This window comes from Ovis aries, chromosome 18, assembly GCF_016772045.2.
Source record: "Ovis aries strain OAR_USU_Benz2616 breed Rambouillet chromosome 18, ARS-UI_Ramb_v3.0, whole genome shotgun sequence".
Taxonomy (NCBI): Eukaryota; Metazoa; Chordata; class Mammalia; order Artiodactyla; family Bovidae; genus Ovis; species Ovis aries.
The window spans coordinates 52,908,917-52,928,570 of record NC_056071.1 but is presented as its reverse complement, the minus strand read 5'-3'; the positions used below and the strand labels follow the sequence as shown (position 1 = coordinate 52,928,570).

General features: G+C 43.1%; 2 protein-coding genes across 6 annotated transcripts in view; one reads left to right on the top strand and one right to left on the bottom strand.

The window, feature by feature from the left end:
* ADAL (adenosine deaminase like) overlaps nucleotides 1-15,813 on the bottom strand; it is a 37,358-nt gene extending 21,545 nt beyond the window's left edge. For 4 of the 5 annotated variants that reach the window (XR_003585756.3, XR_006056874.2, XM_042235350.2 and 1 more), the window contains exons 1-7: nucleotides 15,607-15,813; nucleotides 15,220-15,377; nucleotides 8,905-9,129; nucleotides 8,528-8,658; nucleotides 7,942-8,002; nucleotides 2,886-2,973; nucleotides 910-991 (exon numbers count right to left, since the gene is read on the bottom strand). Coding sequence is in view for 3 of the 5 variants with exons in the window: in XM_042235350.2 (XP_042091284.1) it covers nucleotides 910-991; nucleotides 2,886-2,973; nucleotides 7,942-8,002; nucleotides 8,528-8,658; nucleotides 8,905-8,967 (425 nt within the window). In the remaining 2 variants the exon portion in view is untranslated. Of the gene's footprint in view, nucleotides 1-909; nucleotides 992-2,885; nucleotides 2,974-7,941; nucleotides 8,003-8,527; nucleotides 8,659-8,904; nucleotides 9,130-15,219; nucleotides 15,378-15,548 lie in introns of all 5 variants that reach the window. The other variant, XM_042235349.2, reaches the window with a different exon arrangement.
* Nucleotides 15,544-18,388, top strand: LCMT2 (leucine carboxyl methyltransferase 2). Its single transcript, XM_004023462.6, has one exon. The coding sequence runs from the start codon at nucleotides 15,643-15,645 to the stop codon at nucleotides 17,695-17,697; it is 2,055 nt and encodes a 684-aa protein (XP_004023511.5). The 5' UTR covers nucleotides 15,544-15,642; the 3' UTR covers nucleotides 17,698-18,388.
* The last annotated feature ends 1,266 nt before the right edge of the window (nucleotides 18,389-19,654 follow it).

Sequence of the window (19,654 nt, the reverse complement as noted above, 5' to 3'; positions counted from 1 at the left end):
CTGATTATTGACGTTAAATAGTTTTCTATACATTTATTGGCCATTTCTATGTTTTCTCTTCTGAATTCTTGTGTTTTGCCTGTTTTTGTTTTTTAATTAGGGTATCAGTCCAGTTAAGCATAACTGAGAGATGTTATAGACAGATTTTATAGCCAGAAAGCCAGCTAGCTTTCTTTATTTTCTTCCATCAAGGACTTATTGAGCCCTAATTATGTGCCAGCTCTAAGTACTGGTGAATCAAAAGACAACGTCCCTGGCCTCACCGAACTTACACTCTAGTGGGTGAATGTGTATATGTATAAATGAAACAAGAAAATTTCTGATTTTGTTAAGAGGAGTGTCATAAAGGAAATAAATGGAGTAACTAGAAGATGTGGGGAGGCATGTTAGATAAAGTGGTCAAGGAAGGCCTCTCTGAGGAAGTGACAGGCACATGAGACCTGAGTAACAAGCAGCCAGCCATGCGAGGATATGGCAGAGTGCTCTAGGCAGAAGCAACAGGAAGCACAAAAGTGCTGACATGGGACGACAGCCTTGGCCTGTTTGAGGAATAGGGGGAAGGTCAGTGCCTGGTGAGTGACCAGTGGAACACACGAGACTGCTGAAGTGAGAAAGGCCGCACATGGGACCTTGCAGGCCCCAAGAAGAAGTCTGGATTTTTGTTGAAGAGCCACGGGAAGCCACACTTCACTACAGCAAAAGGACTCAGAACTTTATTGCCACAGGAAAAAAAAATTCAAAACTGTATTCTCAACTTTAAACAATGAAGTTCTTGACCTTTTTTCTATTATAAAATAAAAGTCAGTTATTGGTTGATTTATAAGAATCTGTTATACTCATGCTCAAAAGAGTAAAACTGTCACCTTCTAGTAGTTTCAGTGGTGACCACTAAGGCACAATGTTTCTTACCTAACATCAATGTCTACGTTTTCTTCTTTGGACTGTTTTATACCCTCAAGTATAGATTCCACATAAGTCTTTTTAGTCATTCCTGGAAAGGACACAAATAAAACATCTGTAAAGAGATCATCAACAACTTCATCCTTCAACAATCATATTCCTATATGAACAATTACACTTCGCTTTCTGTGTGATAAGTGTATGGTTACAGATGAGTTATGGATGTGTGTGCATACTCAGTCATGTCAGCCTCTGCAACCCCATGGACTGCAGCCCGCCACGCTCCTCTGTCCATGGGATTCTCCAGGCAAGAATACTGGAGTGGGTGGATTCCTCTTCCAGGGATCTTCCTGACACAGGGGTCGAATCTGTATCTCTTGCATATGCAGGCTTTAGTGAATGCCATTTGTACTTAATGAGCTTCCCTGGCAGCTCAGACGGTAAGGAATCTGCCTGCAATGAGGAGACCTTCAGGGGAAGGGGGCAAGAGAGGATGAGATAGTTGCATGGCATCACTGACTCAACAGACATGAGTTTGAGCAGACTTCTGGGAGTTGGTGAAAGACAGGGAAGTCTGGTGTGCTGTAGTCCACGGGGTAGCAAAGAGACACGGCTGAGCAGCTGAACAACAACAAATTCACACACACACACACACACACACACACACACACACACAGAGTGATATGACCTGGCGACTGAACAACAACAAAAATACAGTTCTGAACAGATGAGATGCTAGGTGTATGTGTATCACAGTCATTCATTTAACACCGTACTCTGAGCATGTCTTCATGTCATTAAAGTGTCTTTGCAAATATTTTTAATGGTTACCAAATATTCCATTAAACTTTAACTATTCCCCTATTCTGCACACTTAAGTTAGCATTTCCTTTGAATCTCCATTTGAAGGGTCAACTAGCACTAATAATCTACAGATTACTTTTCTCCTTCCCTTTCACTATCCTTACCAGCATAACTTGGAACTGATCCTAAAGTTTAAAAATGTGAAATGAGAATCTTCTGTTCAGGGGGAGGGATAATTGGGAGATTGGGATTGACACATACACACGACTATATGTAAAGTAGATAACTAAAAAGGACCCACTATACAGCAAAGGGAGCTGTTCTCAATACTCTGTAATGACCTGCATGGGAAAGAATCTAAAAAAGGGTGGATATATATGTATAACTGATTCACTTTGCCGTTCAGCAGAACTAACATGACATTGTAAGTCAACTATATTCCAATAAAAATCAAAAACAAAAAAAGAATCTCCTGCTTATCTCATTTCAACACTTACTTTACTATATGTAGTTTAAAATTTCACCCCCTGAATGATGCTGGCTACACGTTATCCAGGCACAAGATGATCTGGTCACAAAATGCTAAGCAGGACCCAAGCACATCATAGAATACCTCCTGATGCTGCTCTTATCAGCAGAAAGAGGGCCCTAGGAAGCTTCTCCAGACCATATCCAGATCTGCTCATCCCCATCCAGAGAGGTTTAACCACATCACAGCTGGCTCCTGGCCTGATACCACCAGTCCCCGAGAAGAGACTGAATAACTTCATTTCAGTGACTGTCATGAAACGCGATTCCACATCCACCCAGGAGCACTGTGTCACAAGCACTTGATGCAGGGAACAGGAACTAACGTCTATTTAAGAACACAGCTATAGGGAACAAGTGTGCTTTTTCCAGAGTGAGAAGAGCAAATAAGAATAAATGAAATTTTTGCAGCCCTTTTAATTTCCCTTCAACAGATAATACCTGACCTGGTATTTTAACTTATAAATAATTGACTGACTCATTAATAACATATGTCATTAAAGTACATCGGATGATATGGACCTTTAGCCCTACTTTTACAACAGTGTAACGGTAAATGCTGCATAGTCTCAACTTTGCAGGCATATGCATGATCAAAGCACGTGAGGAAAAAGATAGACATATGCTGAGAAGTATCAGGAGTTAGATTTTACCTGTAGCATTTTCTCCTCTGGGTGTGCTCCTTAGTTCCAGATACTTGACACCGTCATCTGCAAATTCTTTAATGACATCTTTCGTCACCTGATAATGAAAGCAATGCTCACAATACTGATAACATTAGTGTAAGGGGCTCCATGAAAATGCCACGTGCTACAGCTCTATTCCACGCGTTAAATGACTCGCAAGGAGTGGGGGGAGTCTCCCACATGGTGAAGCGCCCTGCTTTTCACACCCCTAGTGACAGCTGTGACAAAACTACCATGTTTCCAACAGCTCCCCTTACCCCCCTCACTCTCACATTAAATCCAAGTCTGCACAACCCCCCGCCACCTTTTGTTTCTCTTCTTCCCTTTTAACTATTTCTCTATTTCCTAGAGAACAGCAGACTGATAAAACAGAGAAATGAGGCAAAACTAAAACCAGTAAACCATCTATGAGTGTATAGTACTGGGCAGTTACATATAGAAATAAGCAGCTAAAATGATTAGGCAGTACTGATGTACCATTTAATGCCATGGCTTCTCATAGAGGAAAACATCGGCAGAACAGTGTATGATATAAATCACAGCAAGACCCTCTAAGACCCACCTCCTAGAGTAATGGAAATAAAAACAAAAATAAACACGTGGGACCTAATTAAACTGAAAAGCTTTTGCACACCAAAGGAAACTACAGACAAGGTGAAAAGACAACCCTCATAATGGGAGAAAATAATAGCAAATGAAACAACTGATAAAGGACTAATTTCCAAAATATATAAGCAGATCATACAACTCAATATAAGAAAAACAAACAACCCAAACCAAAAGTGAGCAAAAGACCTAAACAGACATTTCTCCAATGAAGACATACAGATGGCTAATAAACCAACAAAAAGATGCTCAACATCACTCATTATTAGAGAAACGTAAATCAAAACTACAATGAGATATTACCTCAAACCAGTCAGAATGGCCATCATCATCAAAAAATCTACAAACAATAAATGCTGGAGAGGGTGTGGAGAAAAAGGAACCCTCTTGTACTGCTGGTGGGAATGTAAACTGATACAGTCACTATGGAAGACAGTATGGAGAGTCCTTAAAAAACTAGGAAATAAAACTAGCACATGACCCAGCAATCCCACTAGCAGGCATACACCCTGAGGAAACCCAAACTGAAAAAGACACATGCACCCCAATGTTCAATGCAGCGCTATTTACAATAGCCAGGGCATGGAAGCAGCCTAGATGTCTGTCGACAGATGAAGGGATAAAGAAGTTGTGGAACATATATACAATGGAATATTACTCAGACATAAAAAGGAATGCATCTGAGTCAGTTCTAATGAGGTGGATGACCCTAGCACCTATTATACAGAATGAAGTAAGTCTGGAACTAAAACAAATATCACGTATTTATGCATATATGTGGTATCCTGAAAGATGGTACTGATGAACCTATTTGCAGGCCAGCAATGGAGATGCAGACATAAAGAACAAGATTTATGGACACGGGGTGGGGGAGTGGGGAGGAGGAGAGGGTGGGTCGAATGGGGAGAGTAGCAAAGAGACGTATACATTGCCATATATAAAATATACTGCCAATGGGAACTGGCTGTGTGACTCAGGGAACTCAAACCAGAGCTCTGTAACAAGCTAAAGGGGTGGGATGAGGTGGGAGGTGGGAGGGAAGCCCAAGAGGGAGGGGACATATGTATGCTGATGGCTGATTCATGTTTATGTACGGCAGAAACCAAAACAATACTGTAAAGCAATAATCCTTCAATGAAAAATATATATAAAAAAATAGAGTCATGGCTTAAGGTTCTTATTCACGTTATTTAGGGATAAGTTGAACTTTGCAAGAATTTCTTTTGGCAGGTTTAAACTCTCCCCAAATGTTCTTTCAGGCAAAGAAAATGGGTGATAAATTTGAGTTAGAAAACTGTATTCAATCTAATAGAAAACTCAACAATCCAAACATTACTCAAAGACCAAGATAAATGATATCTAAAGGCTGAAGGCATGTTTTCCCTCATTGCCATTACCTAAAATGTAAAAACCTAGGAGGAAAAAGGACCAGGTTAGAAATGCTGTGACAACCAGCCCTAGTTAGTCCTTACAGTTGGTATCCTACTCTTAACCTGCTTTGCCCACATGCACATGGGCACACAGATGCAGTGTCCTGGCAGAGAAACAAGGCTGGCTGACTGTACAGACAGTGCTTAACAGGGAGGCACCACCTTGGTGGATTCACTGCAAGCTAAGGTCTGGGCCTCATCTTTTTTCTTCATACTAAAGCCAAAATGGAACTTATTAAAACATGCATATAACAGGTGGCTCAGATTCACCAGGAGGTCTGGAGAATCAGCCTTAGAGATCACATAGCTCAGGATGTTACAGGCAAGACTCAATTTTGACTCCATGCTGGATCTGTTTCTTCGACTTTAACCTTTGCTTTCTGTTGCTTTTATTATTATAAGCGTACAAAATGGCCTGCCTCGGAGAACCCTGCCGCCCTCTGCCTTCATGTCAAACCAAAATGCCTTTGTTCAGGACTTTGTCCACCTGTAGATGGCTACAGGAAGGAAAAAATTAATATATCATTGTGGAGGCTGGCCATTCCAGAAGACATTTGTAAGATTAACAGCATTTTCAACCTTAATCCCTCACCTCTCCTCATCTTTGTTCTGGAAAAGAAACTGGCATCCAGACTCCAATAAGATGGTTATTTTGAGACGTTAGTCTGCCATCTTCTCCATCTGCCAGCTTTCCCAATAAAGTCATATTCCTTGCCTCAACACCTCATCTCTTGAATTTATTGGCCTGCTGTGTGGCAAGCAGAGAGAGGTTGGACTCAGTAACAAGGACGACACAAAAGCATTCAAAATCACATGACACCCTTGGACCAAGCAAGACACTATTGCTTCCTCCACCACTAGGCACGACCCTGCAGCCTCTGTACTATCATCAAAGGTGCTAGACCACCCTGTAGCGCTGGTGTTCCAGAAACCCCACGTTGCTGCCACTGCCATTACCACAGCACAGTCCTTGTCTTTGCAGGTGTGAGGAACTCAGATCTTATCTTCACTCCTTAACTAAGCAGATCCAGAAAGACCAACTCCTCCTATCCCAGCTCACAGGAGACTAATGCAGAAGCCCGTCTATAATGTGTGGATTGACGACGAGGGTGAAGGGAAGGTGTGAAGTGAGCATATCTACTATCCAGGGCATCCCTTTTCCTGGCGGTGAGGCACCTGTGAAACCTAAAGGAACAACAGAAGGCTGCTGGCAAGTACTGATTGTTAAAGCAGTGGAAGGAAGACTTCGCTAGGCCACAGTGAGACCTGTGGAATCATCTCTAGCTCATATCCAAGGACACTTCTCTAGGGAGTGACTTCCCTTCCCATGTCAACCAGATTCAGTCCTTTCTGCTCTAGGCAGCAACAGGTACCGCAGTCAGCTCCTAGCTCTTTGGGCTTTGTTCTCCTACGCTCTGGACTGAGAACATCGACTCAAGTTCTGTCTTCAGATAAGAGTACCTCACAATTAAGTTGCTGCTTACTCCAGGGATGGTAAGACTGCACATCTCAAATAAGAAAGGACAAGGACTCTGGAATCAGACAAAACAGCCAATTCCGCCACTTTACTCATGGTGAGTGACCTTGAACAAGTTATATTTAACCTCTTTAGGCCTCAGCTTTTTTCATCTGCAAAAAGGGAGCAATAAAAATGACCACTTCAGAAAAGTCATGTTGAGCACAGAATCTAGCACATGCAAGAGTTAATGTTTTTTTCAGATACATTTCAATCTTGTCTTTTTGAGATTACACTCAGTTACTCTGATGAGACTGTTAAGCGATCCTAATACACTCAGTCCCATATCTATAAACAATCCCTTGACTTATTCCCACACAAGGTTCATTTATTAAAGCTTCTTAGCAACTTTTAAAAAAAAGAAACAATGAGTATGGCATATTATACCCACAGAACTCTCAGAATCTAAAATGTAATCAGTTTTGCTCTGTTCCACTCAACAACAGAAAATTAGACAAAGCCTCCTGTGGTGGATGTCCCTAGCAGGGTTCAACGGGACCTGCTGAGTGGCTGATAAGACAACAAATGCTCCCTAGGGTTCCTAAAAACCCCTGTCCATGTCTCCAACACAGAGCTTACCTCTTGATGTTGGATTTATCCTCTTATGGGTCTGTCTCTCCAACCTGACTATGGATTCCTGAGGGGCAGGGACCATGTCGATCTTTTTATCTCTCAGTCCTAGCAGAGTGCCTGGAACACTGGGGACACTCTGTCAACTTCTGCTAAACTAAACTCTTAAGAGTTAACCTTCCTCCAAAAGGTGATTAATTTACTTAATAATTATCAAGAAGATCAGTCTCAGCCAAGGAGAAAATTCTTTCTTGACCAGTCAAATGTCACCTCTCCAAAAACACATTATATTTCTTACTTTGCACTTTTTCCCTAAGGGTTAAAAACACTGATAGGATTCTGCTTCTCTCCAATTAGAAAGAGAACATTTAAAGATGCCATCCTAATCAGATCAATGATACAAATCTGATACAAAGCCAGTCATCCAGCTAAGGGAACACAGTGGAGTCCTCTAGCCCTTCATCTCTAGAGGGAAGGCAGTTTCCCTAAGGATTAATCATTCAATCTCCAAGCAGCTCTTGAACGTCTTCATTCTCTATACTGTCCACCCAGAAACTTCAAAGTATCCCGAGCAATTCAGGTAAAGCCTGTGGTCAGATATTTCATATGATACTTTTGTATACAGAGTTTATACATATATGAAAAAAGGACAAGCTTTTCTCCTCCGCACTGTCCAATTTTCTACCTAACAGAAGATTTTGATCTTGGTTCTTTCCTCATATAGTTTACAATTAATAGAGTCTATTAGCTGTTAGGCAAATGTCTCAACATTGTTTTTCAAAAGTTACCATAAAAAAAGCAAAAAATATTTTTCATCAGACTCTTGAGTCATGTGCAACAACAGAAGGGCATCAATTACTTACTAATGTTTAAACCAGTCTAAAAATGCTTCATTTCTCACCATTAGAACATCTTCAGGGCTAGTAGTAAGTAGATGAATTATTTGAAACATCTGGAGGCACCTGCAATATGAAAAGTTTTAGCATACTTTAGTCATCAAAAACTTCACTAAAAAAAAAAAAAAACTTCACTAAATTAATTGATCTTAGGCTAGTAGTAATTATATATTTATAAGGAACAACACAATAGGCTTCTCAAAAATTACACTGATCTGGACATCTGGACACTGATCATCAAATGACTGAAAATTAAATGTTACTTTTAAGTGGAAAACAATAGTTTCCCTTCTTCACCTCCACAACCCCTATCTCAAGTGGAAGTAGGAAACAGGGGGAAAAAAATCAAGAAGTCTCTATTTCCAAGTCTAAAGAATATTCCAATATAGTATAATTTCACGAACAATACAAATCACTAAAATTTGTCAACAGTCTGACAGCTGGAAAAAATACTGTTTGCCAAGTTATACTCTCCATACCAGAGGGCTACCTTATTCCTTTAACTACAAAAATCTGAATCCTTACATACTATTTACAATCGCAAAATAGAGAAAAAAAAAGAAGTGTGTCCACAAACTCCCCCGAACTCACTCTTCTAAAGTTCTTTTCTTTCCTTTGTCAATCATAGTCATCTGACCGTGGATTTTAAGATCTGGTTTCTTGGCTATTAATTTCTTTATGGTATTGGAACTAATGGATCCATTCAAGTGGGCATGAAGTTCCTAAAATAAAAGAATACAATCAGTAAAAATCTTCTCAAGTCCACGAGAGTCACAGCATTGTAGCAGGTGCTTGATGTTGGTAGACTGCGCTAGGCAAACGGCCTAACAGATGCAGCTATATAACTTTTAAAATGTACAAAGTTTACAAATTCTACATATAAATTTTATTTCTCTTTTTATGAAAAGAAACAACACAGAAGTCATTATACTTAGCAACACTCCAGAATTTTGTGGTTGAATTCTTACCACTTTAGGTAATTTTGAGTAAAAGGCTGTCTTCCGTGGCTGTTCTTCTGCCTCCATCATCATTTAGCAGAATAGCAAGGTCTTGCCCCAGCCACTTATTCTCAGCATGAATACTAAAAGTAGTTCAGTCAGTAAGTTTGGTGGCCTTGAATTTCCTTCAGACTGCTTTATTTCCACCCGTTTTGATAAGATTAACAGTATACGTAGTTCTGGGCTCAGTTTCACCTATGTAAACAAATGTGGACAAGTTTAGATGTTGACGCAAAAGCAAAGAAACAGGTTCTGTTAATTTATTCCTCTAAAGACAAAAGCTCTCCAAAGCTATTAATAATTTAAGTCAGCCAACAACCTGAATTAGAAATAAGAAGTCTTCAAGCTGATAAAGAGGGAAATTAAAATCTGAAATTTAGTAGGGTGTTTAGGATTAAGGATTACTCGCTCAGTCGTGTCCAACTCTTTGTGACCCCATGGACTGTACCCGCCAGGTTCCTCTGTCCATGGGACTCTCCAGCCAAGAATACTGGAGTGGGTTGCCACTTCCTTCTCCAGGGGACCTTCCCGACCCAGGAAGATGTATACCTTTACAAATAGGGTATATACTTTTACCTATTAGCACTTTCTACAAAACTATCTCTAAAACTAGAAATTTATAAGATCTACTTTGGGTTCAAACGTTCACATTTTCAAACTGTTTAAAATATATAAAGTAAGAATAGAGGCAACGGAATCAGATGGACCTAGGATAATCCTTGTACCAGTTCTGCCCTTTAGTAGGTGTGTGGCCCTGAGTCACTCTTTTTTTTTTCTCCTGAGTCACTTTTAACTCCAGGCTTCAGTTTCCTTAACTGTAGAAATGGGATTTAAAAAATGGGATAAAAATTCAATAAAAATGCAGAGTAGATGAATCTAGAGCCTGTTACACAGACTGAAATCAGTCAGAAAGAGAAGAACAAACATCATGTATTAATGCATATATACGGAATCCAGAAACACAGTACTGATGAACCTATTTACACTGAAGAAATGGAGACACAGATGTAGAGAAAGACCTTGTGGACACAGCTGGGGAAAGGAGAGGCTAGGAGAAGCTGAGAAAGTAGCACTGCCATATATACACTTCAGTTCAGTTCAGTTGCTCTGTCGTGTCTGACTCTTCGCGACCCCATGGAGCACAGCACGCCAGGCCTCCCTGTCCATCAGCAACTCCCAGAGTTGACTCAAACTCATCTCCATTGAGTCAGTGATGCCATCCAACCATCTCATCCTCTGTCGTCCCCTTCTCCCGCCTTCAATCTTTCCCCAGCATCAGGGTCTTTTCAAATGAGTCAGCTCTTCACATCAAGTGGCCAAAGCTTTGGAGTTTCAGCTTCAACATCAGTCCTTCCAATGAACACTCAGGATATATACACTATCATGTGTGAAATAGATAACCAGCAGGAAGCTGCTCCATAACACAGGGAGCCCAGCCTGGCGCTCTGTGAAGACCTCAAGGGGTAGGATGGTGTTGGGGGAGGAAGGCTCAAGAGGAGAGGAGATACATATACAATTATGACAGATTCACAGTGATGTAAGTCTGAGACCGCCACAACGTTATAAAGTAATTATCCTTCAAAAAAAAAAAAAAGAAAGAAAGAAAGAAAGAAAGCAGAGTAGCTGTGAGGATTAATAAAGTAACTTAAACTCACCTCCTCTATCCTCCTAGAGAACCCAGTGAGCATGTCTAAGTCAGCATTTTATCACACTGTATCTACATCACTGATTTGTCTGTCTCCCTCACCAGAACTATATAAACTTCCTAAAAACAGGGACTATGGCTTATACTACCTCCCCAGCACCTGATAGGGGATATGGTGAGTGCGTGCATGCTCAGTCATGTCTGACTCTTTGTGACCCCATGTTCTGCAGCCCGCCAGGCTCCTCTGTCCATGGGATTTTTAAGGCAGGAATACTGAAGAAGGTTGTCATTTCCTCCTTGAGGGGATCTTCCCGATCCAGGGATCAAACCTGTGTCTCCTGTATCATCGGCATTGGCAGGCAGATTCTCTGCCAGTGCCATCACCTGGGACGCTCCAGGGATAGAGTAGGATAATTAAATAGTTTAAAAATCCCACTGCTAAGTTTCTTTAGTCGTGTCCGACTCTGTGCGACCCCACAGAGGGCAGACCACCAGGCTCCACCGTCGCTGGGATTCTCCAAGCAAGAACACTGGAGTGGGTTGCCATTTCCTTCTCCAATGCATGAAAGTGAAAAGTGAAAGTGAAGTCACTGAGTGGCGTCCAACTCTCAGGGACCCCATGGACTGCAGCCTACCAGGCTCCTCCATCCATGGGATTTTCCAGGCATGAGTACTGGAGTGGGGTGCCATTGCCTTCTCTGAAAAATCCCACTAGGGGATTATTAAAAACAGAAAGGGAATTTTAAGGGAGTCTGGGAGACTGTTGTAAGCTAAAGACCACTCAAGAAAAGAATCCAGTAACCTGGCAACAATCTACCTTGAAGGAAGACTAGGGGCATCCAAGTGCCAGACACACTCAAGCCAGAGACCCTGACAGTTACAAACACAAGACCATAGACCTGGGGTCTGAATCTTGTTATACAAAGTCAAGCAGTTAATAGTCCTTGGAGAACAGCATTTCTGCACACAGCCAAGACAGAAACATAGGTGAAAGGAGAAACGAACCAGGTGAGAGGAGACATTACACTGAAACCTGAGCTGCATTACCATATTTTAGTATATGTCACCACCCTTCTGCTAATACACATATGATTTAAATAGCACCATGACAGTCCCAGTTAGACCATAGAAAACCAAAGGAGAAACTAATGATGTAAGTCTTGACATCTGCCCATGAATGAGGAAGAAGGTGGTCCTGGAGCAGAGCCTTTTCATCCGCCCATTTGCATTTCTCACAAGTGTGAGAAATACACTCATTTTTTGCCTGCCACTCTGCCTCTCGCTGAAATCTTTCTGCAATGAGATTAAAGGACCTGAGCGTCAGTAAATCCTAACACCAGGTAAGCACACTACCATATGATCCAGCAATTCCACTACTGGGCATATACCCTGAGAAAATCACAATGTAGACATTCCTTGCCGTCCAGTGGTTCAGAATCCATTTGTACTAATATTTTATCAATTTAGAGCAGAGCCAGAATCAGATCTTCTCTTTTCCCAGGGAATTTTTTTCCTCCCCACTCTCTGTCCTTGCCCCCCAAAGGGAACTCAGAATAAAAACACTTGCTACTATTTGTTAAGCATTCATACTGAGCCAGATATTCTGCTAAATGTCTTAATTGGCAGCTGTACTTAATTCTCATTAAATCTATGAGATATTACTGTCCCATTTTACAGAAAAATATACAGATTTTTAAAAAATAACCTGAGGGGGTAAAAATAACTGGAGGGAATTCTCTGTGCTTTCACTGCAAGGGCATGGGTTCAATCCCTGGCCAGGGAACTAAGATTCCAGGAGACACCTGCGGTGCAGCTGAAACACACACACACACCAGAAAACAACTGTGAGGTACCCAATTCACAAATTCTGCTCCATTCTCTTTCTTCTTAAATCACTTTTTTTGATATGTTCTTTACCAAAAATATAGTATTTCTAATATATCATGCACATTGATCAACTTGTCATATAAAATTTTATTTCTACAGTGCTATACATTTTGTCCAAAGTCCAACATTCCTCTTTTTTTCTCTCAGTCAACCCTGAGACACTTCACATAATCCACTCATTTTAGAAATGAACATCTCAAAGCCCAGCAAACTCAGGGAAGTCCTCCCATTTCCTTCAGGGGCAATTTTAAACTCCTCAAGAGCTCCGCTAGACCCAGCTGCCTCACACTCAACTTTACAACTCAGTCACTAGCTTTACAGAGACAACAAAAGCCTTTATGCATGAATTTCCTGTATTTCTCTCTGCCCTCCCTCACACTTAATCTTATCTGTATCTATACCCCTTCTTCCTCCATGAGTCAGAGAAAGAGGATTCAGTCTCCTGTTCCCAAGACTAATCTATGCCCAATATTCCATTCCTTCTTATCTATTCCAAGTCATTATTTCACTAGTTAATCTTCTCACTTTTCTGCAAGTCAACCTCTCTCCACTTGCTAATTTCTCCTAGGGAACCACCACGCAACTACAGTACTTGCTTCCATCTTAAAAAAAACAAACAAACAAACAACTTTCCGTTATCCCTCATTCTTCTTTCCTTCCGAGCTACACTCCTTGAGCTGCCTCCATTTACTTATCTCCCATTCACCGAAACATGGATTCTGCCCTTACGGTTTCACAGAAATTGCTCTCCCTAAAGTCACTAAGTCTCACATGCTAGTAAAGCAATGCTCAAAATTCTCCAAGCCAGGCTTCAACAATACGTGAACCATGAACTTCCAGATGTTCAGGCTGGTTTTAGAAAAGGCAGAGGAACCAGAGATCAAATTGCCAACATCCACTGGATCATGGAAAAAGCAAGAGAGTTCCAGAAAAACATCTATTTCTGCTTTGTTGACTATGCCAAAGCCTTTGACTGTGTGGATCACAATGAACTGTGGAAAATTCTGAAAGAGATGGGAATACCAGACCACCTGATCAGCCTCTTGAGAAACCTGTATGTAGGTCAGGAAGCAACAGTTAGAACTGGACATGGAACAACAGACTGGCTCCGAATAGGAAAAGGAGTATGTCAAGGCTGTATATTGTCACCATGCTTATTTAACTTATATGCAGAGTACATCATGAGAAACGCTGAGCTGGATGAAGCACAAGCTGGAATCAAGATTGCCGGGAGAAATATCAATAACCTCAGATATGCAGATGACACAATCCTTATGACAGAAAGTGAAGACGAGCTAAAGAGCCTCTTGATGAAAGTGAAAGAGGAGAGTGAAAAAGTTGGCTTAAAGCTCAACATTCAGAAAACGAAGATCATGGCATCTGGTCCCATCACTTGATGGGAAATAGATGGGGAAACAGTGGAAACAGTGTCAGACTTTATTTTTTTGGGCTCCAAAATCACTGCATATGGTGACTGCAGCCATGGAATTAAGACGCTTACTGCTTGGGAGAAAAGTTATGACCAACCTAGACAGCATATTAAAAAGCAGAGATGTTACTTTGCCAACAAAGGTCCGTCTAGTCATAGCTATGGTTTTTCCAGTAGTCATGTATGGATGTGAGAGTTGGACTATAAAGAAAGCCCAGCGCTGAAGAATTGATGCTTTTGAACTATGGTGTTGGAGAAGACTCTTGAGAGTCTCTTGGACTACAAGGAGAGCCAACCAGTCCATCCTAAAGAAAATCAATCCTGAATATTCATTGGAAGGACTGATGCTGAAGCTGAAACTCCAATACTTTGGCCACTTGATGGGAAGGGCTGACTCATTTGAAAAGACCCTGATGCTGGGGAAGATTGAAGGTGGGAGGAGAAGGGGACGACAGAGGATGAGATGGCTGGATGGCATCACTGACTCCAAGGACATGAGTCTGAATCAACTCTGGGAGTTGTTGATGGACAGGGAGGCCTGGCGTGCTGCAGTCCATGAGGTTGCAAAGAGTCGGACACTGAGCGACTGAACTGAAGTGAAAGTCACTAAGAGCTCTTAAACACCAAATCTAAATGACACAGTTCCAGTATCCGAATCAGCTGGACTCCAAAACTCATGCTGTTCACCATTGTGCCATACTGCTTCAAGGTAACCATACTTAAGAGTCATCCTGATTTCCTTCTCCATCTAGGCTCCCAGAGTCACCAAATCCCAATTAATAAGTTACAAATCCCCCAAGTATCCTTGCAAGTGATTTCCTACTGGTGATGACTCCCAAACACTCAAAGTAGAAATTTGATGATTCTTTTAAACTGCCAAGACTCAGAAAGAATAATCACCTCACTTCTGTGAGTCCCTCTTCCACAGACATATTCAATTCAATCCAAGAAGACAGAACTTTGCACGTGGAGGGGAGTATCACTTTACAGCTGAGAAACAGAGGCTGAATGGTTTACTTACTGTAAGCTTAGCACAGAGCCTGGGATACAAGGGAATCAACATTATACATTTGTGGGGAAACACTGACTAAGTGAATCACAACTTCTGTAAAGGTTTCTTCATTTTGTACATGGCCTCACTGACTTGTTTTCAGACTTAAATGGGATCTCTTCGTAAGTATCCGTAGTTAGCATCCAAGGAAAGACCGTTCCTTCTCCTTGCCCCCTAAAATTAGTGGTCCTAATCCTGTTTTGTCCCTATCAGACACTCAATGCAGGCGCTGCAGTCCAAGGAGTTCTGGGTTGTCAGTCCCCACAGACTCACCTCTGAAAGATTTTTGTCAACAGCTGAGTCAGCTTATGAAAACTTGAGATAAATTTTCGTTTCAGCCAGGAAGGTTTGTAGAAAAGTGACAATCCGCGCTTCCCCGACACAGTCCACGTGTCCACAAAAAGCCGCAGCCGTCAGTCCTCCCGCGAAACCTCGGTCATAGAAAATCAAAGAAATGTCAATCACAGCCGACTGTCAACGCCAGCTGCAGCCTACTCAAACCTGATTGGCGAGGCGCGCCCTTCCCGGAAGTGACGCCCGCCTATCCGAGGAAGAGATGTAACGAAGCGTAGTTTCCCACCCCCTCCCGCCCCGCCCAGTACCGAGTCCGGGAGCTGTACTTGCGGGTACAGGATACTACGGGGCCGGAGGGCAGCTCACCACCCCGACGGACCGCCGCTCCTGACTCCCCTGACCATGGGCTCGCGCAACCGTGAACGTCGGGCTGAGGCAGTGCAGAGCACGAACGACAGCAGCGCGCTCAGCAAGAGCTCCCTGGCCGCGCGCGGGTACGTGCACGACGCCTTCGCTGCCTTGCTGGTTCCGGGGACGGCGCGCCGCGCGCCGCTCATCCACCGCGGCTACTACGTGCGCGCACGCGCCGTGCGGCACTGCGTGCGCGCCTTCGTAGAGCAGACGTGCGCGGCCCCCGGCACCCCGCGCTCGCAGATTCTGTCGTTGGGCGCCGGCTCAGACTCACTGTATTTTCGCCTCAAAACTGCGGGCCGCCTGGCCGGGGCTGCTGTCTGGGAGGTGGATTTTCCGGACGTGGCCGAGCGCAAAGCGCAGAGGATTCGAGATACGCCGGATCTGTGCGCGTTAACCGGGCCTTTCCAGAGCGGAGACCCCGGGTCCACGCTGTGCTTTGAGAGCTCGGACTACCGCATCCTGGGCCTGGACCTACGGCAGCTGCAGCAGCTGGACCAGGCCCTTGCCGCTGCGGGTCTTGACGGAGCCGCCCCGACTCTGCTCCTGGCTGAGGCCGTGCTCACCTACCTCGAGCCGGATGATGCCGCGGCCCTCATCTCCTGGGCCGCCCAGCGGTTTTCTAATGCCATTTTCGTCGTCTACGAGCAGATGAGGCCTCAGGACGCCTTTGGCGAGTTCATGCAGCAACATTTTCGGCACCTGAATTCTCCCCTTCATGGCTTGGACCGCTTTCCCGACGCGGAGGCCCAGCAGCAGCGCTTCCTTCAGGCCGGCTGGACTGCCTGTCGCGCCATGGACCTGAATGAATTCTATCGCTGCTTTCTCCCCGCAGAAGAACGCCGACGCATGGAAAATCTTGAACCTTTTGATGAATTTGAGGAGTGGCATCTGAAGTGTGCCCACTATTTTATTCTAGCCGCTTCTCGGGGAGACAGCCTGTCCCAGACTCTCGTGTTTCCACCCTCAGAGACGTTTCCTCGGATAGATCCTGCTTCCCCTTCAGGAGTCTTCCCTGCCAGTGTAGTCACTGGGGACACCCAGGGCCTGGGCCTTAAGAGATATGGCCACGCCTCTGTCCTTTTGAGCCCAGGCGTTATTCTCAGTGCAGGAGGATTTGGAGAGCAGGAGGGACGACATTGCCGAGTGAGCAAGTTTCACATGCTGTTAAGATACAGTGACTTTGAATGGAAAGGCAACCAGATAGGCAGTTGGGGAACTGAAGCTCAATGGGATGGACGCCTTTATCACACCATGACAAGACTTTCAGATACTCAGGTTCTGGTTCTAGGAGGGAGACTGTCCCCAGTAACTCCAGCCTTGGGGATACTCCAACTTTCTTATGAAAATGAGGATAATAGCGCTGAGGACCCAAATGTAACAGTCACGAAGTTCTGTCCAGAAGATTCTACCTTGTCACGTTGGCGGCATTCAACAACAGAAGTGTCCTGTGAGAATCAGAAATATTTGTTTGTGTATGGGGGCCGCAGTGTGACAGAACCTGTACTAAGTGACTGGCATTTCCTCCATGTGGGGAAAATGACTTGGGTTACGATCCCAGTGGAGGGAGAAGGGCCTGAAGGTCGGCATTCCCACAGTGCCTGCAGCTGGCAAGGGGGAGCCCTCATTGCTGGAGGTCTGGGTGCTTCCGAGGAGCCACTGAGCTCTGTATTCTTTCTGAAACCAATCACTAGTGGATTCCTCTGGGAATCCATAGCCATCCAGCCTCCCATTACCCCAAGGTACTCCCACACAGCTCATGTAGTCAATGGGAAGCTTTTGTTGGTTGGAGGCGTCTGGATTCATTCCACTGCAGTTCCTGGAGTGACAGTTATTGATTTGTCTACAGGATTGAGCTTTGAGTATCAGATTGACACAACATGTATGCCATGGCCATTAATGTTACACAATCATACCAGCATCCTCTTCCCTGAAGAGCAACAGCTCCTGCTCCTTGGAGGTGGTGGGAACTGCTTTTCCTTTGGCACCTACTTCAACCCCCATACAGTGGCATTAGACCTTTCTCCTTTAAGTGCTAGACAGTAAAGACTGGCACTTAAAGACTGGACTTCCTAAATATTCAGGACCCACTAAAGTGGACAATGAAGCTTTCCAAAATAGGATTTGACTCTGGCTTTGGATAGTACCACTCCCCCTTCCCACTGCTTTATTTGTTTTTGGTTATTTCTTAGCACTGCTATTCAGTGCAGAAAGTGGAAAAAAAAAAATTGTCTTTTAAACACACCAAAATTCCAAGAGATAGTACAAAAATAGAGTGGTCATATAGTCCTAGAGTCGAATTTGGGGGCCTTTGGGTCCCCGTATCTTAATTTCTGGGTGTTCTTCCCACTTTCTAATCTGAGTTTACCCAGTTATAGAGTTACAATGACCTTTCGCCTAAGTAAAGTGAAAAATTTCCCACTCCCAGGCTTTGTGATTTTAGATGGGACCTTGGAAAAAGTTTCACACAGATCCTTGCTAAGAACATAAGGTTGAATATAGGTGAAGGGGCATGGTTTTGACCTCATTCTTCATGTACAAAACCTGAAATGAACCCAGTTGCAGTTTGATTAAAGCACTGTACCACTTAGCTCAGCAGAGAGCTTCAGATAGCTTTAATAAGACATTTATACGACTTTATTGAGACACATGCTTTTGTTCAATTTTTTTTTGCCACTAGTTCCATACTTATTTATATTTATAAATGATAATAAAACGGTTTATTTCTCAGTTTGTACATGGGTATGAAAATGATTTGCTCCATATCTATGCTTCACTATGTTCTGTGCCCCAGGAGGTCAACCTTTACGAACTGCATCAATGAGTTTTCTTGTTCTCTGGTTCCTGGAGAGTTCCATCAGTCAGAAGTACCAGAGAAGGATGGTTCGACAGGAAGAGTGAGGGTATTCCCAGCGTTTCCCCTCCCAGGCTGTAAGTTGGCAGCAGCTGCATTCTTCAGTCAAAAGCCACAGCCATAAGTTGACTTGGCATCCCTCCAAAGAATTCAGCATCTTTGTCGCATTAACCACATCCTAAGTGTCCAGTAGCCACATGTGACTAATTGTTATAGAATTAGACTGCAGATGTAGAACATTTCCATCACTGCAGAAAGATCTGGACTCCACTGAGGTACTTCACCATTTTGACTTGGTTTACCTAACCCTGCTCATCCCTTTTTAATTAGTATCTTCATTAAACTCTCCTCAATTACCTCCTTTAGATGAACCATTTTTCCCGGTGAGCCTTCTGAGATCCATAGAACATCTTAGGTATTCATTCTTAAAACTTGAGCCTTAGTTTGTCATCAAAATTGTGTATACCTTGTGAATTCACGTCTCAAAAATACCACTTCAGTATTTCATGTTTGTCTTCAATCTTTGAAATCTTAATAATTTAACTTGAGATTCTACAAGTACTATCAATGTTAACATCTTGATGGACTTAGTATGACCTACAATCCTTTTCCCCTAAATATTTCTATTAACAACTTCATATATAAAGTAATCTATGAGAACCAACTAGCAAACACAAGCCTACTGCACAGAGAGGGCATTGTCGGCTCTGTTACATGAAGGCTCTCAGGAGAAGACAAGCTGAAGAAAGTGTTATCTTCTAACTTCAGCTTCCCTGAGACTGCAAGAGCCCTTTCAGGGGAAATTATTAGTGAGTCCTGAGAAACAAAGGGCTTACCATGGCTAGGCATCTGACAAGGCTGTCGGTGGACTGGGTACTAGTGTTAATAACTTGGCAGGACTGTGACCAGAAAGGGAAAAGGCTGCTGTGTATTTACTATTTCTAAGTTCGCCACAAGCCTAACTCCAGCTTTCAGAAGCAGGTCAAAGCAGAACATTGATGAAATTGTTCTCAGCTATGTAGCAGTTAGTACCAGAATTTGAAACTAGAAATAACGCCAAAGTCCCAGAAATGCCTTCCATTATGCTGCCTTTTAGATGGTACCAATCAACCATCATTATCATCACTTTTGGGCAATACAGAGCTCTGG